At 53.8% G+C, this 27,249-nt stretch overlaps 16 protein-coding genes and 1 non-coding gene across 17 annotated transcripts; 7 read left to right on the top strand and 10 right to left on the bottom strand.

The window, feature by feature from the left end:
• Nucleotides 1-80: 80 nt before the first annotated feature.
• BO97DRAFT_421053 (transaldolase) lies at nucleotides 81-1,419 on the top strand (the record flags this gene model as incomplete). The annotated part of the gene is made up of 7 exons (XM_025696694.1): nucleotides 81-159; nucleotides 207-259; nucleotides 314-442; nucleotides 494-602; nucleotides 662-893; nucleotides 948-1,287; nucleotides 1,348-1,419. The coding sequence occupies 7 exons, from the start codon at nucleotides 81-83 to the stop codon at nucleotides 1,417-1,419; spliced, it is 1,014 nt and encodes a 337-aa protein (XP_025554955.1).
• A 5-nt stretch (nucleotides 1,420-1,424) lies between these two features.
• Nucleotides 1,425-2,040, bottom strand: BO97DRAFT_458741 (Dabb family protein; the record flags this gene model as incomplete). Its single annotated transcript, XM_025699247.1, has 3 exons — nucleotides 1,425-1,709; nucleotides 1,773-1,883; nucleotides 1,975-2,040. 3 exons carry the CDS (start codon nucleotides 2,038-2,040, stop codon nucleotides 1,554-1,556), a joined length of 333 nt encoding a protein of 110 aa, XP_025554956.1. The 3' UTR covers nucleotides 1,425-1,553.
• Nucleotides 2,041-2,352: 312 nt separating this feature from the next.
• Nucleotides 2,353-2,970, top strand: BO97DRAFT_421055 (uncharacterized protein; the record flags this gene model as incomplete). The annotated part of the gene is made up of 1 exon (XM_025696695.1): nucleotides 2,353-2,970. One exon carries the CDS (start codon nucleotides 2,353-2,355, stop codon nucleotides 2,968-2,970), a length of 618 nt encoding a protein of 205 aa, XP_025554957.1.
• A 37-nt stretch (nucleotides 2,971-3,007) lies between these two features.
• On the bottom strand, nucleotides 3,008-4,259 carry BO97DRAFT_337718 (NAD(P)-binding protein; the record flags this gene model as incomplete). The annotated part of the gene is made up of 5 exons (XM_025691502.1): nucleotides 3,008-3,312; nucleotides 3,372-3,471; nucleotides 3,523-3,695; nucleotides 3,744-3,924; nucleotides 3,990-4,259. The coding sequence occupies 5 exons, from the start codon at nucleotides 4,257-4,259 to the stop codon at nucleotides 3,008-3,010; spliced, it is 1,029 nt and encodes a 342-aa protein (XP_025554958.1).
• Nucleotides 4,260-4,734: 475 nt separating this feature from the next.
• BO97DRAFT_337696 (phytanoyl-CoA dioxygenase family protein) lies at nucleotides 4,735-5,787 on the top strand (the record flags this gene model as incomplete). Its single annotated transcript, XM_025691501.1, has 3 exons — nucleotides 4,735-4,936; nucleotides 5,004-5,379; nucleotides 5,436-5,787. 3 exons carry the CDS (start codon nucleotides 4,735-4,737, stop codon nucleotides 5,785-5,787), a joined length of 930 nt encoding a protein of 309 aa, XP_025554959.1.
• Nucleotides 5,788-7,069: 1,282 nt separating this feature from the next.
• On the top strand, nucleotides 7,070-8,215 carry BO97DRAFT_411105 (uncharacterized protein; the record flags this gene model as incomplete). The annotated part of the gene is made up of 2 exons (XM_025696165.1): nucleotides 7,070-7,257; nucleotides 7,429-8,215. 2 exons carry the CDS (start codon nucleotides 7,070-7,072, stop codon nucleotides 8,213-8,215), a joined length of 975 nt encoding a protein of 324 aa, XP_025554960.1.
• Nucleotides 8,216-8,578: 363 nt separating this feature from the next.
• On the bottom strand, nucleotides 8,579-9,332 carry BO97DRAFT_458743 (uncharacterized protein; the record flags this gene model as incomplete). The annotated part of the gene is made up of 2 exons (XM_025699248.1): nucleotides 8,579-9,058; nucleotides 9,198-9,332. The coding sequence occupies 2 exons, from the start codon at nucleotides 9,330-9,332 to the stop codon at nucleotides 8,585-8,587; spliced, it is 609 nt and encodes a 202-aa protein (XP_025554961.1). The 3' UTR covers nucleotides 8,579-8,584.
• A 659-nt stretch (nucleotides 9,333-9,991) lies between these two features.
• On the bottom strand, nucleotides 9,992-10,468 carry BO97DRAFT_421059 (uncharacterized protein; the record flags this gene model as incomplete). Its single annotated transcript, XM_025696696.1, has 1 exon — nucleotides 9,992-10,468. The coding sequence occupies one exon, from the start codon at nucleotides 10,466-10,468 to the stop codon at nucleotides 9,992-9,994; it is 477 nt and encodes a 158-aa protein (XP_025554962.1).
• Nucleotides 10,469-10,644: 176 nt separating this feature from the next.
• On the bottom strand, nucleotides 10,645-11,501 carry BO97DRAFT_175498 (uncharacterized protein). Its single transcript, XM_025690338.1, has one exon. The coding sequence runs from the start codon at nucleotides 11,393-11,395 to the stop codon at nucleotides 10,862-10,864; it is 534 nt and encodes a 177-aa protein (XP_025554963.1). The 5' UTR covers nucleotides 11,396-11,501; the 3' UTR covers nucleotides 10,645-10,861.
• Nucleotides 11,502-12,547: 1,046 nt separating this feature from the next.
• Nucleotides 12,548-13,141, top strand: BO97DRAFT_403063 (GFA family protein). The gene is made up of 2 exons (XM_025694650.1): nucleotides 12,548-12,703; nucleotides 12,773-13,141. The coding sequence occupies exons 1-2, from the start codon at nucleotides 12,599-12,601 to the stop codon at nucleotides 13,121-13,123; spliced, it is 456 nt and encodes a 151-aa protein (XP_025554964.1). The 5' UTR covers nucleotides 12,548-12,598; the 3' UTR covers nucleotides 13,124-13,141.
• A 139-nt stretch (nucleotides 13,142-13,280) lies between these two features.
• BO97DRAFT_383524 (acylglycerol lipase) lies at nucleotides 13,281-14,630 on the bottom strand. Its single transcript, XM_025693372.1, has 2 exons — nucleotides 14,402-14,630; nucleotides 13,281-14,297 (listed from the first exon to the last, which is right to left on the bottom strand). Exons 1-2 carry the CDS (start codon nucleotides 14,474-14,476, stop codon nucleotides 13,452-13,454), a joined length of 921 nt encoding a protein of 306 aa, XP_025554965.1. The 5' UTR covers nucleotides 14,477-14,630; the 3' UTR covers nucleotides 13,281-13,451.
• Nucleotides 14,631-15,327: 697 nt separating this feature from the next.
• On the top strand, nucleotides 15,328-16,917 carry BO97DRAFT_361936 (putative integral membrane protein Pth11-like). Its single transcript, XM_025692441.1, has 6 exons — nucleotides 15,328-15,730; nucleotides 15,791-15,827; nucleotides 15,879-15,946; nucleotides 15,996-16,369; nucleotides 16,419-16,489; nucleotides 16,539-16,917. Exons 1-6 carry the CDS (start codon nucleotides 15,533-15,535, stop codon nucleotides 16,799-16,801), a joined length of 1,011 nt encoding a protein of 336 aa, XP_025554966.1. The 5' UTR covers nucleotides 15,328-15,532; the 3' UTR covers nucleotides 16,802-16,917.
• Nucleotides 16,918-17,922: 1,005 nt separating this feature from the next.
• On the bottom strand, nucleotides 17,923-18,995 carry BO97DRAFT_411110 (uncharacterized protein; the record flags this gene model as incomplete). Its single annotated transcript, XM_025696166.1, has 3 exons — nucleotides 17,923-17,946; nucleotides 18,084-18,880; nucleotides 18,935-18,995. 3 exons carry the CDS (start codon nucleotides 18,993-18,995, stop codon nucleotides 17,923-17,925), a joined length of 882 nt encoding a protein of 293 aa, XP_025554967.1.
• A 1,282-nt stretch (nucleotides 18,996-20,277) lies between these two features.
• On the bottom strand, nucleotides 20,278-21,487 carry BO97DRAFT_458747 (uncharacterized protein; the record flags this gene model as incomplete). The annotated part of the gene is made up of 1 exon (XM_025699249.1): nucleotides 20,278-21,487. The coding sequence occupies one exon, from the start codon at nucleotides 21,485-21,487 to the stop codon at nucleotides 20,378-20,380; it is 1,110 nt and encodes a 369-aa protein (XP_025554968.1). The 3' UTR covers nucleotides 20,278-20,377.
• A 1,225-nt stretch (nucleotides 21,488-22,712) lies between these two features.
• BO97DRAFT_t56 lies at nucleotides 22,713-22,819 on the bottom strand. Its single transcript has one exon. It is a non-coding gene; the product is annotated as a tRNA-Met (tRNA).
• Nucleotides 22,820-23,170: 351 nt separating this feature from the next.
• On the top strand, nucleotides 23,171-24,376 carry BO97DRAFT_421065 (M24 family metallopeptidase; the record flags this gene model as incomplete). Its single annotated transcript, XM_025696697.1, has 1 exon — nucleotides 23,171-24,376. The coding sequence occupies one exon, from the start codon at nucleotides 23,171-23,173 to the stop codon at nucleotides 24,374-24,376; it is 1,206 nt and encodes a 401-aa protein (XP_025554969.1).
• A 91-nt stretch (nucleotides 24,377-24,467) lies between these two features.
• On the bottom strand, nucleotides 24,468-26,494 carry BO97DRAFT_361940 (DUF4246 domain-containing protein). The gene is made up of 5 exons (XM_025692442.1): nucleotides 26,397-26,494; nucleotides 26,267-26,340; nucleotides 26,118-26,196; nucleotides 25,070-26,062; nucleotides 24,468-25,008 (listed from the first exon to the last, which is right to left on the bottom strand). The coding sequence occupies exons 1-5, from the start codon at nucleotides 26,463-26,465 to the stop codon at nucleotides 24,475-24,477; spliced, it is 1,749 nt and encodes a 582-aa protein (XP_025554970.1). The 5' UTR covers nucleotides 26,466-26,494; the 3' UTR covers nucleotides 24,468-24,474.
• Nucleotides 26,495-27,249: the final 755 nt, after the last annotated feature.

The following is a 27,249-nucleotide window of genomic DNA, read 5'->3' on the forward strand; positions in this document are numbered from 1 at the left end:
TTGCCTGCTACCAGTGGGAATTCGAGTAAACTGTCTGGAACACAGATTGAGACTTTGAAGGACGCGCAGTATTATTCAGCATGACCGACACTACTGTGAACGTTCTGGTGCATCTTCGGTCTAGAACCCAGGTCGACTTGGATAGTTTGGATCTTAAAGGTAATATTGTTCTCTATGCTTTAGACTCATTGTTGACGACTGCTCAGCGGCCCGTAACGGAGGGCCCGATGGGCCTTGGGTTGACGCGACTTCTAATCCCGTACGTATATACCTCGATAGCAAGGCATCTGGAGTTAATGAAACCAATCTGTAGGCCGAGTCATACTTTCAACTCGAGAAAGAAGAAAACAAAGACATCGTTTCCCAAGCAATCAAGATCTGTGAAGACATCCATGGCCGTTACTTCGGAATTACCCTCGCAGAACTCCGAGTTGAGGTCGCTGTGAGTGCTGATCATAAATGATACTTCAAGTGCCCCTCTGATTGATTATAGACTGTTCTACTGGCTGTCCGAGTAATCCCCTACATCACTGGCGCCGTCCATGTCATGGTCAATCCCTGCCATGCATTTTCAACCACGAAAGTAATCCAGACGTGCCAGCGTAAGTCGCGTGCGCAACCAGCTAGTCGCATAGATCTGTACTTACAATGAGGAAAATAGGGTACCATGAGATCTTCAAACACGTCGACCCGCATTTCGATCTTTCGCGCGTGGTAATCAAGGTCTCTGCCACCTTCGAAGGGCTGAAGGCCTGCCATGCCCTGAAGGCACAAGACATCAAGACGCTGGCCACCACCGTCTTTACGATGGAGCAAGCAGTCCTCGCGGGTGAAGCGGGCTGTGTCTCAATTTCTCCTTTCGTGCATGAGCTCAAGGCAGGATTTGATCCGACGTGAGTTTCCGGTGGTTCCATCACAGTTGACGCTGGGACTGACAATGTGAGTAGATACAAAGACCAAGATCCCTTGCTGAACCTCTGTGTTCAAGTCCAAGAGTACTTCACCCAGCATAATATCTCCACTAGAGTCAAGGCGTGCAGCTGCATGTCCATCAACGAGATTCTGCAGCTCAGTGGCGTAGCCGCCCATACAATCCCGCCCGAGGATTTGGAGAATCTGGCATCGATGAATGAGACGGTCGCATCACTCGAGTCAAAGTCCTTGTTCAAAAGGAAGGCTACGACGGCAGAACAGCAGGCTCGTCGAAGCTATATTGACGATGAAGCAGGCTACCGTGTGCAGTTTGCAGCCAGCGATGGGGGGCGCGGACAGACTCGTTTATATCAGGTGAGTGTGCTAGGTTTCAAACCAAGTTGAGTGCGCTCTTGAGACTAAAGACAGTACAAGGCTATTGCTATCTTTGCGGATTTCCAACACAAAGTCGAGATGTTAATGAATGAGAGCAGGGACAGTTCGTGAGAGAAGCCTTTGGAAGTGATAGTATGTGAGCTAGGAATCATGAATAGTGAGACATTGTCTGTAATAATCGCTCCATTAGAACGTCGCTTTGTAGTCGACAATTCCAGGTTTCCTTCAGCGTCACAGCTGTCCCTTTACAAAACATCCCCGGTGAAGTCCACTACAATGACGTTGTCAACCAGAGGTTTGAGCTCCTTTCCCCACCCCAAATGAATCGGATCCTTGGAGACGTAATAGTCACGGTCCTCGGGCGACTCGAACTCGGCTACAAATCCGTGTGTAACTCCATGCTGCGTTTTGAGTTCAGACTCGACAATGTAAAACCATGGCCTCGGACTTAGGGTACTACTCACTTGCATACCCTCGGGTGAATGATCCTTGCCTCCCTTGAAGGAGACAATATAAGGCTTTCCGGTTTCTGGGTGAAGGCATCGATGCTTTAGGGCAATAACATCTTTACAGGCCTAGACCACCATCATAGGATTAATCATTTGTTAGATTCCTGCATTTCATCACGTCTCCCGGGTAGCTGCACAGCGTACTGTACATACATACCTGATTGATCACCTCCTGAGTCAGGCCGGACTTGAATTGGAACAGCACGAGATGCGTGACACCCATGATTGTTGCAGCGAGTTTACCCCAATACTCGCTGATTATAGGAATCAGCACCTAAGTTTATATCCCCATCGACTGCTGTTGGCAATCCACCCGCCACGTCACGGTCGACCTTCCCCTCGGCCGACAAGCAAACATCTGCAGCTTCTGCACACCCTTCACAATTGTGATGGATATATTTAAAAGCCGCTTGCATCCGGTCAGACACAGTATAGAGAGACTCCATTGCTCTATGTTTCCAAGTGGACGAGCGCCTCTCATTCCTCGAGCAAACAAACCATCGATCAAACCATCGCCGCCAGCAGCCAGCACACAATGCCCCCCTGGCGCATCACCAACACTCCTGCCTCACTCCCATCCCCAGACAAACTTGCTTCCAGCTTCTCGCTACGCGCGCCTCCCTCAACTGACCTATGGGACAGTCCGCCGGACACATGCGTCTTCACGGCCCCCATTCTCTACCAGATTCTCACTCTGGTTGCATTCGGACGGGCCCGGGTCACAATCACGGCTGACCTGGATGAGCCATTTGCGCAAGGAGGGTTAGCCTTGGTCATCCCGCAGTCTGACGGCAGTCGAAAATGGGTCAAGACAGGGATGGAGTTCATGGAAGGCCGACAGATTCTTTCTACGGTGGGCAAAGACCGTTGGCCGGATTGCAGTGCCGGGGGCGTGATCACGCAAGAGGGAGCGTACAAAACGGTCACCTTGGAAATCGCGAGGCGAGGACAGAACTTGGAGGTCATTCAGCTGAGGGGAGGGGACAGTGGCGCGCTGGAGAGGGAGATTCTCCGAGAACTGGTGTGGGTGTTTGCTGCGCAGGGCGTCGAGGAGTGTTGGGTGGGCGTCTATGTTGCCAATCCCTCTAGTGAGGCAGAGGCATTCGATGTACGGTTTGACGGATTGGTCATTGAGCACTTGGGGAAAGAATGATGGGTGCTACGCTATGGGCGAGCTAGCTAGGTCTATGCTATGCCATATCTTCAATTCCAGCTGCGATTGTCTCCTCCAGGCTGACCCAGTCAGGCTGTCCGTAGAATTCATGCAGCAACTGCCGTGCTCGACGAGAGAGGACAATGTCGCTCAGGTCGCGCCCTTCGTTAGCAGGCGGGTCAGGGATCAATGCATTTTCTGGTCTGAGTTTTCTAAGGATGTCGACCACGTCGGTCCAATTGAACTCTGAGGCAAACGCGAAGATGCGTTCTCCTTTGACAGATGGGCAGAGCAGGGCAATGACATGCAGCCGTGCGGTGTCTTCGACATTCACATACCATTCTGTCCTTTGGATCAGGATTAGTGAGAATCTGTCTTGTGGGTGGGAAAATATCACTGACGCGGTGGAAATTCTTTCATGACCGAGCCGTCCCCGCAAAGAATGTTCCTCACTCGAATCATACTCGACCCTGAAATCTGAGGGTGGAGGATGCGGCCAAACTGTACTTTTTCAGAAAATATAGCAGTTCTCGCAGCTCTGTACGCACTTACGTTTGAATTCGGAACAACGGCATTGAACTCGAATCGGGGCTTCTGCTCTCTCACCCATCGCCAGCTTTCATGCTCCTGTTCGGTCTTGGCTGCTGAATAAATGTGATAAGCCCTTGTCGCAGGGGAGGTTGATGCATCCCAGGCTGCCTTGACGGAGATCCCGTTCCATGTATCTTGATTTACTCAGTCCTTGTACTTAATTATGGGAGGGAGCAGCTTACTCTCATCCACTCGAATCCCAGCGTCACCAGGAGTCGGAAGGAGTGCGGCGGTAGAAGAAGAGGTGAGCACGAAACGCTTCACCGATGGCTGACTGGCTGCCGCTTCAAGGAGGTTGACTGTTGCTCGTTTCACCCACGGAATCACTGCATTGGGGTCACTGCTGAATGACATGTCCGAAGCCTAAATCAATGAAATGAATGAACTTTCAGCTCTATTCAGGCTCCAGGCCAGTCTTCTAAACATACGATGTGCAGGACCCCAGAAACACCTTGCATTGCTCGACGACACGCTGCCGGGTCGTCCAAGGTCGGTAAGGTGATACTTTCAAAGAGGCTTCCTCCATAATTGTTCGTAAAGTGTCTATCGAGCCACGGCTTCGCCGTTCTGACTGTGCCTCGGACCTTGTATCCCCTCTGGAGCAAGATGTTGACAGCATGAGAGGCGATGTAGCCATTGGCTCCAGTGACTAGGATCAAGGAGCCTTGAGGAATGACGTAGTCCTGGGAATTTTGCATTTCCCTTTGTCTTTTGGGGTCAATGGTCAAATCGAGGATGGGGAAAAGAGGTTGATGCTTCTGTGGAGATACACAGCTGCTTCCTTATCTAGAGCTGGCGCGGCTGATTCGGCGTGCAGGATCGACCTCGATTTTACGAGCAGTAGTTGTGGATTTGTACGTACGTCATTGAACAAAGCAAAACGCTGTCTTTGGGTGCCCAAGATTCACTTGCGTTAGGCGCTTGCTTGTCCCTCAAAATCCGTGAGTCATCTGTGTTTGCCTTGATCAAACATGCGTAATTCAATCCGCTCCGACACTTAGTCCAATCGTGCATGAGCACGAAGGTGAAAGAGACGGTATTATGCGGTGTTTTTTCTTCATGGCGATAAACTGTGCTCACAGATTCAACGAAAATATAATGGCTGATCCGATGCCCTAGCCTCCACCCCAACTTCGAGACATCAGCACGAGATTTCCGCGACCAAAGTCCGACATGACAGAGATCACGGACAGCAAGCCCGGGGTTCAGTCAGTCTCTAAAGACACCCCTCTGGAGGAGATCCTCAGCATAATCAAGCGCGACGGCTGTGTGGTCGTGAAAGAGCTCGTCTCGGTCGAAGACGTCGATCAAGTAAATCAGGACATTCAAGAGAGACTCAACCGTGACCTTGAATGGAATGGCAGCTTTTTCCCGAGTATAATTCCTCGTCTTATATAACATTCTTCTCAAGAGCTATAGCGTGCCGATGCTGACCGTGGCAGAGGAAACCCGGCGGGCACCGTCGATGATCGCGTTGAGTCCTACCTACACCAAGACCCAAGTGATGAACCCATTGTTCCAGGCCATTTGTGCGTACTTCCTCACCACGCGCAGCGTGTTCTGGTGGGGTGATCAACAGAAGGAGTCAGTGTCCAAGCCGTACGTGACTTCATGTACAGGCATTGAGGTTGGACCTGGTGCCAAAGCCCAGCCGTTGCACCGAGACTCTTACATCAACCACAACATTCTCCCCGAAATCAGTAAGTGGGACGATGAGCGGGACCAGAACCGCGAGACGGCACTGGGGATGATGGTAGCTGGCTGCAAGGTCACCCGAGAGAACGGGGGGACCCAATTCATCTTGGGGAGTCATCTATGGTACCTTGTACCTGCCCATAGAACCCTGGGCAGACCTCGTGTTGACTTATATCTAGGGGAACCAAGAGAACTACGCCGCCCAGTGCCGAGGACTGTGTCGTTGCCGAGCTGGAGAAGGGCGATGCTCTGATCATGTTCTCCTCCATCTATCATGGAGGTGGAAACAATACAACCCAGGGTGAACGTCGCATTGCGTATGCGACTTTTGCGGTGAGAGGATATTTCAGACAGGAGGAGAACCAGTATCTCGCAGTCCCGCAGGAGGTGGTCAAGACCTATGATCATGCTACTCAAAAGTTCATCGGATATTCTATGAGTGACCCAGCATGTGGGTATGTGGAGGAACTCAGTCCATTCTATCTTCTCCATCCGGAGCTGTTGCAAGATGCCAGACCGCAGGACTTTTAGGGTGATTACTGTTTTCAAAGAGCCTCTGTTTCTCAGGTTGGGAAAGTTTCAAGATCACATGTTATAGGTTGTGTGTCTTCGTGGAGGCAATAAATCGATTAAGACTGCATGCGACATGGAAGAGCTCCGAGCTAAGCTGGCGATCAAGTATAGTCAGATGGTGCCAAGTCAACTAGTAATATACTCAGATAGTACGTAACCAGTAATCTGGTGAGGGCACTCAGTCTATATGGTGAGGTTGCCATCATGAGGCCATGACATCCACCTTACCAAGCAAGCGAGGCGGCGAGGCAGTGAGGCAGCAAGATTGTAAGGCAGAAAAGTTCTGCACGGCGCTTTCTTAATCATCACCTGATGGCCAGAACCTCGTTAACTAACTAACTAGCTATGAGAATGTCGAGCATTGATACTTATTTAACCAGGTTCGTGAATTGGTGAGCCATGAGTATGAGCGGACTGACAATACCGACTATTATAACCCTCACGGAGTAGCTTGTCTTTCAAGAGACTCGAATCATCTATCATCTGATGCATTTATGCCGGTTGCTATAACCATCATGTGGCAGGAAACACCTTGATTCGCTTTATACGGCCCTGGCTGCATGGAGCTGATCTCGCGATGTCAGCATTCTCCCTAGATAAAGGGACAAAGCTAGGCACAGTATTCTAACCGAGTGGGCGGGGGTCTATCTGCCTCATCATTTGACTGATACCACCGAGTTGGCTTCCACCAAAGACGTGTTATGGGTGATGCAGGCAAGTCAATCTTTGTGGTCCAAGAACAAGGGCTGAAAGGTCGCCGAGAGATGAATCCCGACATGATGGCAAAGTGAACCTCACCCCTTCAGTCTGGATGTGCGACGGTAAAAGATTCTTGGGCTTTTGGTCTTAGTTCCGATCCATAAACTCTACTGGACCTCATTTTCATTGCAAGAACAATGTTTGCAGCAACAACAAAGGCGTCACACTTGCCTTTCTGTGTCTGCGAAGACTAGAGGGCGAGATCGCAGTGCCATGATAGATCAACACGCGCGAAGAAGGGAGAGGACAATGCCCCACACGTGGTGATTATCTCTTCTCTGATGGCTCCACTCTTTCATGGAGAGCAAAGAGTGTGTAGTCAGTCTGATCTCGATCGCCTTTTGCGGGATATAAATACAGAGGCACAGACAGCTCATCCTAGGGACCATCATCACAAACGCACCCAGCATCAGACAGTTTACTTCAATTCACCACCTCCAATCTATACCAGTCTGTCCAGTCTTTCCTCGATACAAGAAAAATGGCTCACCAGTATTTGGGGGGGGGGCCTTTGGGCCTGGCGAACTCGACCCTGCCGTTTTCATCTTTGACGATTTTGATGGCTGGGATAAACCGAGGCCAGAGGGATGGCAGCTCAATAGAGCCACGCGACGAGCCAAGCCAGAGCCTGCGCAAGAGACTGAACCGTCTGAGTATACCGGCCAGCCGGTGGATCTCATCCTGGTTGGGAATATTCTCGGGTTTTCGGAGAAACATGATATTGCTGCCTATGTGATCAATGATGTGATGTGGCGGTTTTTCGGAAGCAAGAACCCGATCATCTCCATTGACCTAGTCATCGATGCAAATCGCGTTGATAATCTTACCAAGGCAATCCAGGTATTGCGCGGCGCCAAAATTCGACGATAGTACTCACTGGGTCAATGATAAGAAGCTCCAGGAGGACCCCGACACGAAACTCTACGGAGCGCCATGCAACTACATCTATGGCTTGGAAGGGCGATTTTTGACCGCGTGGTGGTTACCGACTCATGTTTTCCATCTACAGCCAGCCCCAGGGGAACAAATTCATGTGGATTTAAACGTGTTCTGCCACGATGATTACTGTTTCCCCCTTCCAGCGCCCCGGCTGGGCCGGCCAGCTCGGGACGACACTACCTATATCGTCTCGAGCGATAAGCGCCTCAAAGACTGGGGCCTACCCCATGAGATCAAGATGCTCTTTCCGGCGCGCCTGGTGGAGACCCTCATTCGCCTTGCTTTCCGAGACCGGTACCTCAGGTCCCGTTCACCCATGTTGCTTATTGGAAAAAAGCATAGGTGCCCGCTGCTGCGCACTGAGTGGGTGTACGCGTTGCGGAGTATCTTCGGCTCGATGACGACGCCAGATTATCGTGTTGAACAGCGGCAAGCCCGCTTCAGGATTCATAACTGTGTGCGGAATCCCGCTTTCCAGCAGAGCCTCCAGCCCAGCCTGGTTGGTCTAGAGCCGGCCTGGTTTCGGATGGAGGAGTACCAACCCATCTTTCAGGACTACTGGAAGGCTCTGCTCCGGGCGAGAAGCCAGCCAAGCCGACAGGGCGTTTCTAATCCTCAGGACGTTCTCGACCACTGCCCTATCGACCTGGATTTCCAAGGGTGTGAGGCATTCCCCGGTGATGAATGAGTTTGCTTGGCGCTTTAAAGAAGCTGGATTCTTCCCTCACCCCAGTCCGTTCCCTATGCTGCCCTATGTGCTCAAGGAGAGACTCGAGGAGGAGGACAATTCCATCTTCTACTTGCATCCGGATATCGATAATTCCCTCAGTGAGATTCGTGAGAGTATTAGGTTTGGAGCCTGTATCCGAACTGATCCGTGGTCCCGGCATTATCGTCAACCATCTTAACTGCTTAGGGCAGATGGTGTATTTAGGTCGGTTTACTATTTCTTCGAATGAGTTTCTATGCTCTTTACGGGTTTTTCCCAAGATACAATATAGCCATTATCATGATTCGAATCCAAGTAAAATAGTCCAATCAATCTGGTTACTTCAGTTTACCTTCTCCTAGTTACAAAGGCCCAGACAAGGAAAAGAGCGCCTGCAAAGGAGAGAATAAACGTATCTTTCAAAGGCACCACGCCGACAAGGTATTCTAAGAAGCCAACCAAACTCTTCTTCAGACACCCAACAACCCCCTTATCATCCTCCTCCTCTTCCTCCTCACCCCCTTCCTCCTCATCCTCCATCCTTCCACCCGCCTGATCACGATACTGGCGAACCAAGTCCTCGGCGGAAAGTTGCCAACCCCGTGTGATCCTGGGGGGCTTGCTGTTGGGGAGCTTGTCCAGTTCCACCATGTCCATCATCACCTGCTCGCTCAGCTTAGCTGTGACATCAATCTGGTCCCATGGGACTAAAGTGATGGAAGCGGTTGCCTTGAAGGCACGGGGGGCTCGGAATTGAAGCTGGCTCTGGGACAAAAGAAAATAACCGTACAGGCCTTGGTTGAATTCCCTCAGCAACGCTCTCTGTATTTTCACTACATTCGTGTTCGTGTCAATGATAAAGGCTATTTCGGCCTGTCAACGCAGTCTGCTCGTCAGCGATGTTTGAAGGCAAGGAGGCAAGAAGCAACTGAGTAAGAAGAAAGACTACCTGCTGACTTACCTCCACGTGGGCCAGAGTGGTTGCTTCTCTTGCATCCAGTAGCACAATTTTTATGACACTGTCCAAGTGTGCGGCACGTATTTTCATACGGCCGGATACTTCGTCGACGAGAGCGGCCATGAAGCTCGAATTCATACTGAAAACGTCGCTTGCTTTAGGTACCAAGGCAAGGATACTGCAAGAATACTACAAGGATACTCCAATTTTTGCTTCAAAATGTGGAAAAAGGCAGAGAACTTGAAGAGTAAAGTTCGATGAAGAGAACTCAGTCCTACTGCTGGCCTTTCATCGTCGAACAACCCCTCCCAACTTCACGGACGCGGGGATGAGTGAGAGCCTCCTTCTTCGTGGATTGTGAGAAGAGGAAAAAAGAAAGAAGAAGAAAAAAACACACACCGGTCCCCGTTGCTGATTGCTTCTTCGCCAGTATTCGGAGACTTCGCATGTACCTACCGTCCGGCCCTCTTCCATCTGGCCGTCTTCCATCTGGTGGATAGCAGTGGTGGTTGAGCTTGGCTGATGACTATTCATACTATATCTGGCTCTATATGAGTCCATCGGATCCTGGATAGCCTGAACGTAATTTTCCGATGCCCCTTCCCCTTCCGCCCCCGGGAGATCAGCACAGGGAAACGATAGATGGGGAGTTTGGGATGGGACATACTTCGCGGGGTAATAGCGAATGCCGTGCCTCAGCTCTGGCTTTGGGCCAGGATGTCGCTTCTTGCGGGTGTATACTTGCCCATCAGCTCACACACACGGGGTCTAGGGCGAGACAGACGCACCACGTAATTTCAGGTCGTTGCCAATCCCCTCATCGCTCCGTCGCGATGGCCCTTGGGCAAAAGTCGGCGATCGCTGACGTTGCTACGGCCAAGGCGGATGATGGCCAGCTTTCCCCGGCGGATAGGGCCACAACTGTACGCTGGTATCCGATAGGAACGGGTGCTTTGGATGCCAATCAAGATAGCAGCTGCCGTTAACCAGGCTCGGGCGCACTCAAGCACAACGTGGATTCGTGGTGAAGTAGTGAACGGATCCCGGAACGACAACCAGGATCCGCTGAATTGACGGGAGGCGCGCAAATCAAGGCCGGGGGGTCCCATACCGACCAAGAGCAGGGATCGAGTACCTTGACCAGAGCAAGGTAGTGGTCGGTTGATGGTCGGGCCAACGGCCACGTCGATGGGCGAGTTCGTAATCACGTCGGCAGCGTTGCACGCCAAGCTAGGATCCCGCAGACAAATCTGCTCATGTGTCGTGTCAACCATTGAGCGAGCAGTACAGCGGACAAGAACAGGGATCTGCGATCTCGCTTAGGTGACTGCAGGTTGAAGTTGACGATACGAAGCTGTGCAATGTCCGGCTGGTGGTGAGCTCATCTTGTTGGGGTCGGGGTGAGAGGAGGGTTTGGATTCGTGTCGTCATTCGTCCACGATTCGATGGCCTCGATGCCCAAGCTGGCTGAAGATGTGACGAGGGCGGCTACCTTGTAGTTACTGCACGTCTCCTGGGGAAAGGCCTCAGCAGTAAGTTGGCCTTCTTGCTTGCGCCATCCGGTTATCGCCGCCAGATACTGCGGTCAGCTAGGCTTGCGGAGCGATCGATCAACGTTGTCGCAGTAATAGGTATGCTCTAGAAGTATCTTGATGCAGAGATAGCCTTCATGATTGAGTGAGGGGAGGGAGAGCATGAGTCGGCCAGGCAGATGGATGCAGGTTGGACATCGTATACCGACGCCACATTGACTTACTGTACTGTACCTCCCAAGCCACACCGACCCTGTTCAGCCACCGCCAAGCAAAAGGCGAGCCAAGTAGCAGAATCGAAGGACAGTCAACTTGAACTTGGACGACTTCCACGGTCCAGAAAGTGCCCATGGTAAAGGTCGCTGCCAGATAAACCACCTCTGCAAAGAGTTTTCTCTTCGGTGAGGAAGGGCGGGTCCAGTGGTTTATATCATCCCTTCCTTGGCTTTGCCCTACTCTGAGCCCCTCCTGCTGATCTTGGCCCTGGCTCCAGGGGCTCAAGAGGATCAACTCATCTGTCTCTGCCTGGACTATCCCTATGATTGCACTTGGGGAGCTAGCACGGTGGTGGTCGTGACAGGGACCCCGGAAGGGTGCTTCTCCATTGCACATGGCGCTTATCCAGCCAAATCCCCGGGACTCTTTGTGAGTAGAGTGGTCGAGCATCATCTTTCAACGGAAGGTCGCCGGAGAATAATGACAGAGGAGATAGAGCCCGACAGCACTTCGCAAGCATGGCAGACTTCTTTGGATCTTCTGATCCACCTTGAGTTTGTCGATTGACGATTGCAAGGTTCCACTAGCGACAATGGTAACCATGTATATCGATTGTTCGAGCCGGCTGGGACCCCCGAAACTCACTCAGGCAAATGAGGAAGGATTTATATGAACCACCTCAGCATCACGTCAGCTGATGCCGCAGAGCAGGTCCGCAAATCGACGCGACAACGGCTGCCACGGTCGCCGGGGAGCAACACGCCCGATGCGTGGTCGAGGCCAAGCGGAGCAAACCTACATACGAGCGTGAAACTGCTGCGGTTTGTGCTAGCGCTGCAGTCCGAAGAGCAGATCATGGATCGTACCAGCGGTAAGTAGTAGATATGTGGCATGCCCGCACAGGGCGGCACACTGCATGTTCGACGAAGGCCAACTCTGGCGAGATCCTCCTTCCCCAAACCCCCACCCCCAGCTTCCTGACGCTATCTAGCAGTGGCCTTTGCTGTTGTGCCTGCGCCAGACATTTGCCTCCCTGAGTGTCTACCACCAATGCTCGCGCCTGTTCGACGTCTGGAGCGGTTGAATTTGACTTCTTCAGGCCACGGGAATCGACCAGGGATCCCGCTCAGCCGAACAGGGATCAAATCAATGCGGACGTCCCGACAGTTGCGACACTCGTGGGAGGCTGAACTCCGATGCAACGCTGAATCCTACAGAACAGCCACCCAGTGGACTGGTTGACATGCTTGGGTGGGAGGGGAAGGGAAGATGGCACGAAGTAAGGTGAGTAGGGCCGCGTCACTTAGGGCACATCAGTCCCGTTCAGTCCAGTCCAGTCCAGTCCAGCCACCAAGTTAGTAGCAAGTAGTGGTCTGGTATAATTGCGCCTAAAACTCAACTCCCTCTCCCCTTCCTTGGCAATCGCAGTGGTCAGTTGCTTCAATTTAGAGGGGAGGGGGGAGTGCTTATATTACAGGAATCTCTGTAATACACCACCACCATTGCAACAGCCACCCAGCCACGCCTAGGCGGTGAACCCTCTCTTGCTCTTTCTGTCTCTCTCTCTCTCATGTTTCTGCTTCTTTCTGCCCGCAGGCTCAGCTTCTCCCCTCCCCAATGCATCAATAATCGACCTTCAGAATCGAAATCCTCACCATGGTTACTACGCAACCCCAACCCCAATCCCCTCTAACTGGCGGCTGCTTGTGCCAGAAGATCACCTACCGCGTCGATCTTCCCCCGACTGAACCCCTCCCCAAGGTATGTACACGTACTGTACTGTACATACAGACAGGACTCATGTACCCCCAAACTTACCCTCGGGTTTAGATCATCCTCTGTCACTGCACCAGCTGCAAACGCTATACCGGATCGGCCTTCTCCTCCAACCTTGTCGTCCCTGCCTCGTCGCTGGTCTACACCTCAGGCACCCCCAAGCTGTACCTCGGGGCCAGCGACCGTGGCCCCGAAGTGCGTCGCCAGTTCTGCGCCGACTGCGGCAGCCCCTTCACCTCCCAGCCCGGGGGCGCGGACCAGATCATCATCCTCAAGACCGGCACCTTGGATGCCGACAGTCGGGCGCGCTGTGGGCAGTTGGGGATGGAGATCTGGTGTCGGAGCAAGGATGAGTGGGTGGACCAGGTCGGGAGAGTGAAGACTACGGAGACCAACATGGGGTAGAGGGATGTTTGCTGCTGGAGAACCTACACGCCCGTGGACGGGACAAAATGTACACAGTCTACTACTATCTAGGAGTAATGCTGCTACCTTGCGTGCTCCGGAATCTCTCCCCTAGCCTGCATCCCCGTCTCATGCGAACCGTTTGTCCACCTGCCCTGCGTGACCAGCACTGTGGCTCGGGACCGATTTTCATTAAGTAAATCATTAATTAAATCATTAAACATCATAGCCAGGAGGGGGAGGAGGAGAATCTCATCCCCGGATTGTATCTCCCCCATCTCATCGGGATACTCGACACAGTAACGAGTCCGCACCCGGTCCTCCTCTCTCACAGCCTCGCCGACCGCTCCTGCGCCTTCTCCAGAATCCAAGCCGCCACATCATTGGCGAAGACCTGGCGGTTCTCGGGCAGATCGGCGTGCATAATATGGCTCCAACCCGGGTAGGACTTGAATTGCTTCTGCCGCGGCGGCACCCGGCCCGTCTGCTGGTCGAACCACCGCTGGCTGAGGTCGTGGCTGGTACATCGGTCGCCCGTGCCATGGGCCACGAACACCGACTGCACCCCCTCGGACAGCACCAGCTTGCCCGCAGTGAGGGCGGCCGCGCGATCCAGCATGTTGGCGAACATCTCCAGCGTGCCCGTCATGTGGTTCAGCGGGTCGTTCTTGATCTGCGTCTGTACGGTCGGATCGCGCACCAGGTTCTCGATCATCAGCTTCTGCGTGAGTTGGAAATGCGGCAGCAGTCGGCCGGCCAGGCGACCCGCCATCACCACGAGCGACCCAGGCGTTTGCTCCGGGGTGAGGCCGATGTACGGGGCCTCGAGGAGGATGCCCCGCAGGGAGGCGACCAGCGGTTGGTATTCGGGCGTGGAGGCGAGCGTGGCCACGAGGCCTCCGCCCATGGAATGCCCGCTGATGAAGACGGGAACATCGGGAGCGGTGTTCTGCTGGGCTTGGATCACGGCCGCCATGTCGGCGAGAATGACGGCGGTGGGCCCGGTATTGCCCCGGTCGGCTTTGGTGTGCACCGATCGGCCCCAGCCCCGTTGATCGATGCCGGTGCAGCGGATGCCTTGGCGAGCCAGGGCCGGGAAGAGGTCGAAGTAATTGTTGATGTGGTCGCTGAAACCGTGGAAATGCACGAGCTTGGCCAAGGGGGGAGTGGAGGGCTGGCGGGCGGAGAGAGCAGCATTAGTTAACCATTCGGCCTCTCTGAGGACTGGAGACTTGAAACTGTAGACTACAGGCACCGGCTGCTGCAAGTTTAACTCACCGACCAGGTCTTTTGGTAGACTTCAGCCCCATCGGGGAGACGAAAATTCCCTTCGGTGGTGGTGACATCCGCCATGGTGGGTTGGTTGAGTGGAGGGTATCAGATATCCGGTGTTTGGTGTCGCACAAGGTGAAAGATCAGGTGAACCAAGGACAGACAAAGAGTAAGCGAGAGAGGAGGGAGGAGTGGAGCGAGAGCGAATGTGAGAGCGAGAGAGAGAGACAGAGAGTGTGTGATTGAAGGAGTACAACTTGGAATGCCTCGGCTTGTTGATCGAATGCTCTTTTCTGGTTAGGCGGGATCTCTGAACCCCCGTGACTGCTTATGTCATCGCACAGCATAAGTAGCATAGTTTGTGTCTGCTGAGGTAAGCAGAACAGCAGTCAGGTGCTGATCACGGGTATCCCCTCGCATCTCAACCGGTCAAGTCCTCTTGTTTTGCCTCGTCCTTGTCTCGTCTTGCCTCATCTTGTCTTGCCGTGTCTAGTCCTGCCATGTCTTATCTCAACGGCATGAATCACCTGGAAGAGACTGCTGGAGCTACAGGTTTTCGAACATGAGCACCTCCCCCACCTCTCCTTTTCTCTCCCACGACACACTGCCAGGGCAGTAAGTAGTACGAGTATAACTGCCGGGAATCTGACAGGTCTCATGCTCGAGATTGTGCCACGCGAATAACTCAAACTCAAAGTGCACTTCATGGATCCGGCTCCTGACAATGCAAGGGCTCCTCCCTTGACGAGGAATCTATGAACACCCCCCATTATCCCCTTGCGGAGATGCTCCTCGTCTCAAAAGACGCTCCCCACCCTATGCCGGCCGTCCCCCCCCCCCCTATCGCACTCCATGATACCAAAACCCTCCAGGGATATCCAGCCCATTCTCGGGGTATCCCTGGCTTAAGAATCCGATGTATCGTCAGTTGACGGGGCACCTTTATCGCGGTGGATCTGCCGATCGCGATACATCGCAAACCCCTGGCTCAAGGCCCCCCCAAAAACAGCCGTCCCAAAAACATTCATCAACTCGTCCCTCTGCTGCCCCCATGATTCCAAATCTCTTCCGCCTCGCAGTGCATCTGCAGAACAGCAGCACCTGTAGCAGCCATCGCCGATACGAGCGCATCGCATCATGTCTCTCCATCCAGTCGCAGCCGGGGACACGCCCGGTGATTTCGATCATCCCAACCAGCAACTCCGGCGATCCATCATCATCGCCCTGCCGTTTGCCTTCGTTCTGTCCACCGTAGCGGTGGTGCTGCGTCTGCTGGCCCGGAGGATCAATGGCACGCGGCTGTACCTGGACGATTATCTGATCATTGTGGCGCTGGTATGTATGCACGGCATCCTCTCCCACCCGCCCCCGGGCCCTTGCTAACCACGAGTCCAGCTCTTCAAATATGGCTGTTCGATCGGGGTGGTCATCCGTACGTTGCAGTGTCCGAGCTCTGGACCAGTCTGACCTCGTATGATCGCAGTACTCTGGAACGGTCTGGGTTCACACATTACCATGATCCCGCAGAAGAACCTGGACGTCTATTTTCAAGTCAGTCGCTCCTTTCGAACTAAAGTGAATCCTCGCTTAACAACCTTAGATCGGCTGGTCCAACGGCTTCGTCTACCCGCTCTGCATCGCCTTCATCAAACTCTCCATCCTAGCATCCTACAAACGCCTTTTCGCCGCCCGAAGCATGTCCCTCGCCGTGAACCTCGTCGCCACCATCGTGGTGCTCTGGGTGGTCATTGTTAGCATCACAGGAGTGCTCATGTGTGTCCCTGTCGCCAAATTTTGGCACCGTGCCATTCCTGGACGCTGCCTGGACGCGGCGAGTTTCTACTACGGACAGCAGATCCCCAACATTGTGACGGATGTGGTCATTCTTCTGATGCCGTTGAAGAGTGTCTGGGCGTTGCCCATCTCCAAGACACAGCGTGCATTACTCTCGGGAGTGTTCTTAGTCGGCATCCTGTCGGTCTACTCTGTCTTCACCGATCTCGCAGTCGCTAATCATCCTCAGGACTTTGATCTTCGACATCGTGCGTCTAGTCGTTATGATCCACGTGACCGAAATAGGCCCGGATATTACCTGTATGAGTTTCCGCCCCTCCGTGTCACGGTCGCTGATTGTTGGTCGCAGATAACCAAGCCCCCGTGGCCGTGTGGACGTGCATGGAAGCGGCGGTGGGCATCGTCGCCGCCTGTCTCTCTCACCTGCGACCGCTGTTCAACCTCGGCAGCCCGACCAAGCTCTGGCGGCATCCGAGCCCGGATCTCCGCAAACGCGAGCGGAACCCGCCCGGGTCGGAGGGTTTCTCGACGGACGAGACGCTGTTCGATCCGTGGGGCACGCAGCATAGTGGGTATACCGGGCATAGTGTTTGTGTTGAGCTGGGGAAGTAGAGCCACGTCGAGCTCGAACGGGCTTACGATGCACAGTTGAGAAGTGTGTACCGTAGGAGGGGGTGTCGGACCCAATGCAGTCCTAGCGGAATTGGTGTTGATTCATTCGATTGGTTGTACATAGTTAATATTCGTGACTGCCTCTTAACCCACTTGGCCTCGTGCATCGCCTTTCAGCACTCCTCCAAGATAATGTGTCCCACGACATCCACGACTGCTGACCAGTCACAATGGGCTGACGTCCTCCTCCCATCGAACGTACACGGATTACTCATCGCGCTGCACTATCTTGCCTCTCAGCTTCACAACGCCACGCCCAAACCCGGATGTGGTACCGACCCTATGATGCTGGCTGCAAGCCACCACGAAAGTATGTTAACCCTCATGATGCATACATACCCCGGCCGGATGGCCGGGGATACAGGTCTGTTCAACGTAAAATCAGCATCCAGACTGTGGAAGATCGGAGGAGAAGATAGACCGTACACCGGTGTACAGAGCTGAATGATTGTGTTTGTTGAGTCCGGTCATGGTCGCAATCGACACTGGAATAGCTTGTGCGGTAAATGCACAGAGAAAGGCGAGCAGCGTGAGGGACCACAATTACCAGCTGGCCGCAGTTTGGATTGAGATCACAGAAGACTGTGAGAAGTTTCGTAGCCTATTCTCGGGCAACAGTGGGGATACAGACTTGGAGAATACGACTTGTTGAGGGGCATGGCGGGTTGGCCGGTGCTCTTCGGAACGGAGTTGCAGCATGAAGCAACCATTAAATTATACACGGAGGATTGGTGGAAGAAGGTTATTTGAATGAACTAGGGTGAGCAAGTTCTCCTTTTCCGATTAGATACAATATTATAGAAGTGATATCATGCTCGGTAGGCCTGGACCATCAGGGCTCTGATACGCGCGAATCCCAGCAAGAATAGCTGATTAACCTGAGGCAAGAAGGCAATCGTGCATCCCAGCTCGACGTCAACTATGCTCCCGTCTCTAATTCATCTCATCCGAAGTTACAGACAGCTGGTGGAAGAATCAGCTGCTTCTCATGGCCCTCTTCTTCCAGGGAGAAGGCTGGGTGGCCGGAAGCGCAATTCCATGCGTCTTGTTGATGAAGCCACTCACGATTCGTCTTGCTGGCGCCACTGTTCACAAATCATATAACAGCAGATTTCGATGCCATCCATTCCTGCAAAGACTTTCAAGAAGCCAAACACGACTTCAGCCCAAGATTTCGTCTCACCCAGCACATTTGCACCGCCGGTCGTTTCCGAATGCGTACCACCCTCTTCGACCGACGTCTCACACTCGCCGTACTCGACAACGAAGCCGCGTCCCCCGTCGAACTCGGCTCCGGTGCATCCACGTCCGCCGTCATACGATCCAGGCAGATCCTCCGCAAAAACTGGGTGACCCTCTCCACACTCTCCGCGTCTCTGGGGATGAAATGGCCGCCGAAAAAGTGGCGGACGTCCGGCGCGACAAAGGATGTGACGAGGTCCTGGCTCTCGTCGGCAGTGATCATCGTGTCGAACAGCCCGATGGCATGGAAGGACGGTGTGCGGAGGGGTGGCTGGTACAGGCTGCTGTAGTAGTCCATGGTGCCCCGGAAGCCGCAGAAGCTGAGGGCGAATTGCAGTGGTTGCTGGCCTGGGAGGGACTGGAGGAAGGAATCAAGGGGGAGATTCTGTGCGCGAACTGCCTGCGCTCGTTGTGAATCATTCACAGCCTCACACATGGCGGCTAGCATCATACCGAGGGCCCCGCCTTGCGAGAAGCCGATCACCCCGTGGATTGGTTCCCCGCCCAGGAAGTCGGCCAGGTGATGGAAGGCGTCGTTGAGAAAGATATAGCGGCTGGTGTTGTCGAGGTTCAACCACCAGCCTAGTCTGGCTACGCTGGCTGGCTTGATCTCGAACTCGGAGCCGCCAGCGGCGTCCAGGTTCACAGGACCATCGGGGAAGAGGAATTCAAGACCCCCGGGGTATCTCTTCAGGAGGATTGGGGAGAGGGACTGTGAAATCTCTTGCAGGAGGAGTCGGGTCTTAATTCGGAAGATCTGGGCTGTTTGTGCGTAGCCTGGGTTGCGGTTATAAGCTGGTCGGCCAAAGATGGTCTTGCTAGAGAACTCACCATGAAGCATCAGGATTCTGAATCTGGCATTGGCCGGCGAGTGGTTTGTAGATGCCGCCATTCTGATGATTGATGTCGAGGTATGACACAGGGCTGACAGTCGGTGAACTTGCAAGTTGCAGAATAGACAACGAGGTGTCTTTTCTTTGTTTGTTTTCTTTTCCGATGGTGTTTCAAGCTTGTCCGGCCGCGATTTCAATGTGGCTAATACCAGGCTCTTATATTAGAATACTAGAATCGAACCCCTTCGGCGCGTGCAAAGTTCTTGCACGATCCACTGCGCCAGCCACAACAGAGCTGAAAGTGAACCAACGTTGTACTCCTCAGCTTATGTGTCAGTCCTTCCGTTTCGTCCTAGCTTGACGCCTCTCAGCCACCACCGGGCTGAGCTGATAGCAGCTCCATTAGCGTTGAAGTCTCTAACCCACGAGGTGCAAAGGAAGCTGAGGTGGTTTGTCGATCAACAATGCTCGGTTTTCTGGCAGTGAAACTTGACCGCACGAACCGATTTGGATCTCAGCTGCCTTCCTAAGTTGAGTAGACAGGCTATTGCAGGTCAATACAACCAACCAGCCCAGGTTCCCGTAGAACATTCAACATACGCTTAGGGTTATGCTTCAATCTCGAGTCACGAACCGGTGGAGCCGACTCGGGTCCTCAGCCAATCACACCCCCACAAAATCCCCTATATCGACTCGCTTGGAAAATTTTCCTCTACAAGAATTTTAAGTGACGGTCGCTAGTAAGATAGGTCATTGGTTCTTCTCGTATAGCTTGTTACGGCCCAAGCATTCTTGCTAATGTTGCAACGGAAGTTACCGATGGCCTGGGACTGTGGGACTGCATACTGCTTCAAGTTCGCTTAGCTCGAACTCTGACAGTCGGAGACGCCGGGACTGATGGATCTACGAATGCTCCACTCGGGGGATTCTGTCGTCTCCATGGCTCTTTCAGGGTGGAAACTGACTGACGGGGAGGAATTCAGCTGGCCCTGCGCACTCGCCGGTAGATTAACGGCTCGCATTCCCATCACGGCGGTTCAACTCCCCACTCTACGAGCGAAGCGGCAGTGGAGGCAGTTGGTGGCTGAGTCCATGCAAAGAACACTGGCACAATAGTCGTCATTTCCTGCGATTCCAATCTGAAATACTAATGGTGCTGCAGCAGCGGAAAGACAGGGCTAGAGTACTGTATCCTATCTACATCATCACCAGCCTGGACGCTCCATCGGAACTCTAATCAATGTTTAGTACACAATCTAGCCTTTCTCTTGCAAAAAAAACAAGTAAAGATCGACCAGGGCCCGATGAAGTTTATCTTCCGTATCGAGGCCATCGTCAGATCCAGAATCAGCACCCTGCAGACAAGCCTCACATCCACAAAGTAATCAATCCCAAGCCACTGACTCGAACTGTGGCTGTGAAACAACCCCCCTCCACTCCTTCAAACCGTAGACTCATCCACCATCCCTGCCATGCGCATCATCGCATCATACTTCCCGCCGACAGCCCCTCCCACGCTTTGCTCCGAGATCGCTGGAGTCGGCAGCCCATTCACAATCATCGACATGGTCATGATCTCCTCGGGCTTGCGGTGCGGGAACGCCACGCCGATGTTCCACGGGAAGATGAAGTGCACCCAGCGATGCATGCGACAGACATACGTGAACAGCACGCCGGTCAGACTGCGGTAGTCGTCCTTGCTGGTCAACGAGGCCAGGCCGTGCAAATACACGTCGCCGATCTCGCCCATGTCGCTCAGCCCCAGGTCGGTGAGCATCTCGAAGGTGTTGAAGTTCTGCTCGAGAAACTCGCGCGTCATGCGGCGGAGCACCGGCAGGGCGATCTCCTCGTACTGGGAGATCTTCAGCAGCCGGTACAGGACATCGCAGCCCAGGTGCAGCAGGAACGACTTGAGGTGGACCATCACCGAGAAATACTGCTCGCCGCTGCCCGCCCCGCTGTCGATGATGCCCCAGCTGATCTTCTTGATATCCTCTGGCTCGTGGATCCACACCCGGTCGACCTGCGCCGAGATGATGCTCGCCGCCTCGCGCCAGGTGCACTCGTGCCGCGAGGTCAGCATCACCGCCATGTCCACCGGTCGCGACTCCGCCGTCACGCCGCTCTTGCTGGGGACGAGCGAGATACGGATGGTGAGGAGGGTGTGGCGCGCGCTGGTGACGGTCTTGTCGAACACGAGCCGGCCCAGCTGGCTGATGATCGGCAGGTCCTCCTCCAAGACTTCCGCCACCTTGTTCACCAGCGCGCTCTCGGTGATGGAGCCATACGTCAGGCACAGTGAGCCCCCGACCGAGTTAAGGTAGACGGCGCCCGGGTGGCGCTTCACCATGTTGTTCCGTCCCAGGTGCACGATGCGGGTAGGGAGCCAGAAAGCCTGCCCGGAGATGACGACGTGCCCTAACGTGCTCTGCATCGGCAGTTGGGACAGCAGTTGCTCGGCCACATCGGGGCTCTCTTTGGCGAGGAGCTTCGCGCGGAAGGAAAGACCAACCTCGGGGGCATGGAAATAGAGCAGTTGCGGGGAGGCCATTGTCGAGGTTTCAAGGTTAGCAAGATGCGTCTGAGAAGCTGAGGTGGTGAGTCGTTGAGCAGCGGAGCGAGTGCCTCAGCATGAGCTCCGACGATGGTTTATCCCCTACAGTCACACGCACTATTAAATACTGCAATGTAGAGATCACGTCGGTCTTCGAAGGCAATCGAGTCCATGATTGCCCCTAGTCCTAGGGGGTGATGGATTGACGATTCTCGTGCATTGTTAAATTGCGACTGCTGCGAGTCGAGGATTGCGCCTTGGTCAGGTCTAGGCCCCGTCTTCCTGTTGGACTTGCTCGATAGCTCTAATTGAATGTCTCAGAACTCGGTGTGACCTGAGCGTCGACCCCCTTCCAGGGCACGGACAGATACGGAATCCATCCGAGCCACTTCCTTTCGCAGTGGCGCGAGGGAAGGCCTGATAGGTTAGAAAGGCTCACAAACATTTGTTCGGGCTTGCTTGATCGAACTGAGACAGATGGGCTTCAAATGTGTGACGCTGGGTGGGCGAATTGGTAACGCGACCAAGGGCAATCTTCCGTCGGAGAGGGCCGACTCGAGGGGGTTGGCGGGCACAGACCGTCGAACCTCTCGGTACTTCTTGCATGTGCCATTTGAGTCAATGCTCGTCAAGTCTAGCTGTTTTCTTCTGGGGATGTTCATTCAGCCGCCTCTCCGTTGGTTCCTCAATGTGGAGAGGATCGAGTTTCGCGGGTGGTTGTCAATAGGGTCAGGCGATGGCTGCAGACATCTGTCCGAGGACAGAACGTTGAGGATCCTGATCCTCCCGGTAGCGCCGATGCATGTCTGTGTCAATTGAATCTTGCAGTCGTCGATTCAGGGACGTTGAGATATGGGTCTACACAGGCCTAATGACAACCCGCCCTCTCAGTCGGGATTGAGAGAGAGGTGCGGTGGCGTTGCGGAGGTGCACGATGACTCCATAGGCAGCAGGATTTTGTCGAGAGCAAGATCTGAAAGAGCACAGGATTAAAGGTGTCATTCCTTATGTTCTTATTTATATTGTGGTGGTGGGAAGCAGTAAGCAGGCGAGGCCAGCATGGTCGAAGGCATCGCAAGCAATGCCAAGAGGGGGTAGACTGGGAGAGTTCTGACTAGGGAAGAGAGTTTCTACTAGTAGTAGTCGGGATGGATAGTGTGATAATTGGCACTCAAAGATAGGGATGGTAACAATAAATACAAAAAGAGGAAGTAAAAAGATCTGTCCCCAGGGAGGATCGAACTCCCGGCCTTGGGATGTCCTGGAAGTGCGACTTCCAAGTCATATTTGCATATGAGACCCACGTGATAACCACTACACCATGGAGACTACTGGTTGAAATGGGTCCAGAATATTGCTCTGATATTCCTATACAGTCCTACTAGTAGTCATGATGCTATTCCCGGGACCCAAACCCCCTTCGCCAAATAGTGAATTCGAGACCACACCACCACTGGCACTATCTATGCCTCAGTACTCTGGTCAGCCATCTAGAAGAGCTATAGAACTCTAAGCCCGGATATGTCTCATTAATTGCCACATTTGCCCCCTGATGCAGCGAACCAAGCACTTTCCAATGATAATGAAACCTAAATATATATACTTTTCAGCTCCAACCCAGATAAACCTCGATCCTCGACCTCGGCATTTTTACCATTTTCCACCACTGTGACACTGTTGATGGCGAATCCCCAGTCCAGCGACATTCCCCCACGAGTCCACCGTCTCAAAGCCCAGATGGTAGCGCACAGTCTCGACGCTGTCATCTGCATGAAGCCTGAGTCCACCTTCTACCTGTCCGGCTTCAACCCGATCATCTACTCCGAACCCATCTTCGTCATTCTCACCCCCCACCTGGATCCCATTCTCCTCGTGCATGTGCTTCGCGGGAAGCACGCCGAGGCCAGTACCTGGACCCCGAATCTCTTTCTGTACGGCACCTGGTCGAACATTACCACGCTGGCCCCAACCTGGCCGGCAGCCCTAACCACGCTCCTCGGCGATGGCAACAGCAAACGCATCGGAGTCGAGCAAGAATTCCTCCCCGTGACGCAGTTTCACCAGCTCGTCCAGGCCCTCCCGACCGCGCAACTCGCCGACTGCACCGCATTGATTCACCAGTGCCGCGAGCTTAAAGACGCCGACGAGATCGCCAGCGCCCGCATCGCGGCCCAGCTCGCCGACCGCGGCATGGAGGCCGCCGTGGCAGCCCTGCAGCTCCAGGGTGCGACCGAGCGGGACGTCGTGTTGGCCTCAATGCGGGCCATGCACGAGGACTGGGCTGCCCACTACCCGGACGTCGAGATCTGCGACTTTGGATCCCTGGAGGGCGGTTACACCAGTGGGTTGACGGCCTGGGTGCTCTCCGGTCCGCGGCAGTCGTTCGGTTGCGATAACCCCGTCCAGCGAGTACCGCAGGCGGGCGAGACGGTGTCTGTCTTTGTCTGGACGGTGGCAAATGGGATGCATGCCGAGCTGGAGCGGACGGTTTGTATAGGAAGCGTGGCGGCGTCGGAGAAAGAGGCCCTCCACGCGACTTTGGACATCCGGGGTGAGATTGCGCTGCGATTGACGCCAGGCACGGCGGTCGGTGAGTTATATGAGACGGCAAAGAAGGGCTACGACCGCAGAGGGTATGGCGAGTATCTCCCCGGGCGCATCGGCCATTCCATCGGACTGGGCCCGCATGAGCTGTTTTCCATCGATGCTCGGTCGGATCGCACTCTGTTGCCCGGCATGATCGTCTCGCTCGAGCCTCATATCCATATCGATGGTGTCGCGAGCACCCAGTACTCTGATACCATTCTCATCACCGAGGACGGCCATGAGTGCCTGACTCGGTTTCCGGCCAGAGTCATCCAGGTAGCCCAGGCGATCTATACATGAATACCTGGAGAAGTGTAAGGAAGGAAGGCGGTTTGTTTGTACATTAATTTAAAGTTACAGTACATAATCACCAGTAGACATCAGATCCAGCCCCAGTCCTAGTGCTCGCACAAGGAGAACGAGCCCACCTCAAATGCCTGGTTTTGCGTATCCTGTAGGACGCTTCTCTCTTTCATCAGTTCCAACCGATACTCCTTGGCCTCCTCCAGGGTCATCAGCTTTCCGGACAACGAATCCTCGCCGTCAGCCCACTCAGCCTGCTGCGGGGGAACATTGGCGGTGGAGATGATTCGACGGTTGGGGTCAATCAGAAACAGAGCGAGGATTTTGCGATGACCGGACTTCGTCGGATCGGCCAGCGCGAAGGGAGCCACGCGGTGCTGCACGGTATTGGGGAAGGTGAGCAGGCGGCCCTCGTTGCACAACACGCTGCCCAGGTCCTGTGTGAAGTGGCCATCGTTGTGACCATCCACGTCCGGGCCGAACCCGTACACCGCATGGATGAATTCATGCTGATCTTGCTCGTAGTGCGTGTCGTCGATCGATTCGGCGCGGTGGCGGAAAGCCAGGCGACTTTCGGTGATGTTCTCGCTATCATAGTAGTAAATCGCCGTTGCACAGATGCGTTCGTTCTATGCTTGTCAGCCCCGCGCACCTACTTGGTTTTCACCGTGTTTTCAGGAAGATACTTACTAGCTGACCTTCAATATGCCAGGAACCCCCCTCATATGTGGGCTTCTCGGGGCTCAGTTCAATGTTGGCCAGCTTGACGATGACCTGTAAGCCGGTCTCGCCGAACTTCTCGCGGAGATTCATGGCACCCTCATAGGAGACCTGGGGTGGCGAGAACCTGGAAAGGGGCTCAGGCAGCTTGATGGGTCTCGTGCGCCACCACTCACTGCGGCGCTCCTCGTACTCGTCGTCATAGTCATCGTTATCCTCATGCCCATGTTCATCCCACTCAGGCTCCGGAGTCGAACGGTCCAGATATTCCACTCGGTCATAGAGGATGCGGGTATTGTTGAATTGGCGGGTTCTCGTCAAGCTCTTGTCCCACTGCGGAATTGCATGCGAGATCATCTTCTCAACGACCCCGTACAGGTCTCGGTGATGGACCGGATGCAGATTGTTGATGTACGATGCGATGCGACATCCACCATCCGGGGCAAATTGCACGTCGCACGGAAGCCATTGGAACTTTTGGCTGAAGACCTTGTAGTTGGAGGCCCGCCACCGCCAGAACGGCTCGCGGCCATGTCCCTGTGATTCTTCGTCGGTGGGCGCTGGTAGCACTTCTCCTTGGCCCTGATGTTCGAGGCAGTCGTCGACGGTCATTGTACGATCGGGCAAAATGCGCGTGCGACCATAGACGAGAGGGAAAAGCGAGGGATGGACCAGATCGAGCACCTTGTCGTCTGAGCCTGGGTGGTAGTCCTTGGCTTCGACGGGGATGTTCTCTAACGGAGCGACGGCGTCTCGCAGCGCCTTCTGAAGGTCTTGGGGAATCGCCGTGTCTGAGCGCACGACCCCGACATGATCGAACACAGTGAATGTCCCCTCTTGCTTCAATGCCTTCGCTTTCCATCTCATCTCAACAAGGATCCAATCGATCATGGCGGGGGTCACGTCTTGGCCCGATTCGGAGATTTCCTTGCGCCATTTCGCAGTAATTTCATCATCGAATACCTGGCTCAGAATTAGCCGAAGCATGAGGTGGACTGATCGGCGCGATGGACTGTACCTTGCGATCCCAGTCGGGTTTTTCTGAGATGGTGTTCATGATCTGCAGCATGATGATCTCCCGGTGAACGAGAAGGTTCCTGCGGCGGGGTGTTAGTCGATTGAGGTATGAAGAAGTCTATACCACTTGTATGTTTAATTGGCACCTACCCAATGTAGCCATGATAGATATCTTGGGGATCCAGTGCGTTGGGAAGAGTAGTTCTGTCCCAAGAGTATTTCCCCTAGCAAAGTTAGATCGGCGACGCGCGGCTGGTATGGGATACCCTCCCTGCCTTACCTGGCGCGTGTGGTTTAGCGGGAGGTTAAAACCCGGAAGCATGATTTGCTGTGTGTGAGAAGCGGCCATGGCTATAGAATAATTGCAGTGAAATGAATGTGATTGCAATATGGGAGTAGTTGTGGTGACATATAGCCACGGGCTCTTGGTCTTCTTATAAGGGCCAGGGCTGGGAGTCCCAGGCAGCGGGCGGGCTTGGCAGAACCGGATCTTATTCCAGGCACCACCAGGTACCACCAGGCACCTCCGGGCACCTCCAGGCAGGGCAGGCATCTTTGCAGGCACCAGTCACGAGTTCAGGCCCCACCTGGCACCAGGCACACATTAGAGGCCTGGAGCAACCGTGATCAAGCCCAAGTGTGACCTGTCTAAGCATGAAGCAATATCATTGACTGATTCTGAGATGGTTAGACCGAGTATGTACTGTACATTGTCAGGAGTTCTGGTGTTGATGTAGGCTCCCCCGTAGGGGAGGCTACAGGCACTAACTGCATATGCCGCCTGAGGGGTTGGCCCCAAGCCCAAGCCCAGGATTGTGCCTGGCAGAACCGGAAAAAGGTTAAACCCGGTGAGAATCGCCTGGAGATTTGTGCGCCTTTCTGGTTTAGGCTTAGTAGCCTTTCCGACTGATTATATTATACAGTTTAACAAACTTTAAATAAGGTGCTGAGCTCTAAGATAAGGGTATATATTATATTCAACTGAAATCTATAATCAGTAATTAGGAAATAAACAAGTACCTAAAATAGAAAAGTATAAAAACTGTACTGGAATATAGATATTATTCAGAGAATGGTAACTATTACCCCCTACCGGGCAAGTGCCAAGATGCCAAGTCTATCAGGCACTTAAG

This window comes from Aspergillus homomorphus, assembly GCF_003184865.1.
Source record: "Aspergillus homomorphus CBS 101889 unplaced genomic scaffold BO97scaffold_4, whole genome shotgun sequence".
Taxonomy (NCBI): domain Eukaryota; kingdom Fungi; phylum Ascomycota; class Eurotiomycetes; order Eurotiales; family Aspergillaceae; genus Aspergillus; species Aspergillus homomorphus.

What these genes read in the sequence shown, in the direction of transcription:
- BO97DRAFT_361936 (XM_025692441.1), top strand. Translation starts at nt 15,533, where the DNA reads ATGTCTCTCCATCCAGTCGCAGCCGGGGACACGCCCGGTGATTTCGAT. An exon ending in ACCTGGACGTCTATTTTCAA is followed by an intron (nt 15,947 to 15,995) that starts GTCAGTCGCTCC and finishes TAACAACCTTAG; the next exon opens with ATCGGCTGGTCCAACGGCTT. An exon ending in AATAGGCCCGGATATTACCT is followed by an intron (nt 16,490 to 16,538) that starts GTATGAGTTTCC and finishes TGTTGGTCGCAG; the next exon opens with ATAACCAAGCCCCCGTGGCC.
- BO97DRAFT_361940 (XM_025692442.1), bottom strand. Translation starts at nt 26,465, where the DNA reads ATGGCCGCTTCTCACACACAGCAAATCATGCTTCCGGGTTTTAACCTC. An exon ending in ATCTATCATGGCTACATTGG is followed by an intron (nt 26,197 to 26,266) that starts GTAGGTGCCAAT and finishes ACCCCGCCGCAG; the next exon opens with GAACCTTCTCGTTCACCGGG. An exon ending in GGCATATTGAAGGTCAGCTA is followed by an intron (nt 25,009 to 25,069) that starts GTAAGTATCTTC and finishes TGACAAGCATAG; the next exon opens with AACGAACGCATCTGTGCAAC.
- BO97DRAFT_383524 (XM_025693372.1), bottom strand. Translation starts at nt 14,476, where the DNA reads ATGGCGGATGTCACCACCACCGAAGGGAATTTTCGTCTCCCCGATGGG. An exon ending in TCTACCAAAAGACCTGGTCG is followed by an intron (nt 14,298 to 14,401) that starts GTGAGTTAAACT and finishes TCCGCCCGCCAG; the next exon opens with CCCTCCACTCCCCCCTTGGC.
- BO97DRAFT_175498 (XM_025690338.1), bottom strand. Translation starts at nt 11,395, where the DNA reads ATGATGCTCGACCACTCTACTCACAAAGAGTCCCGGGGATTTGGCTGG.
- BO97DRAFT_403063 (XM_025694650.1), top strand. Translation starts at nt 12,599, where the DNA reads ATGGTTACTACGCAACCCCAACCCCAATCCCCTCTAACTGGCGGCTGC. An exon ending in CGACTGAACCCCTCCCCAAG is followed by an intron (nt 12,704 to 12,772) that starts GTATGTACACGT and finishes CCTCGGGTTTAG; the next exon opens with ATCATCCTCTGTCACTGCAC.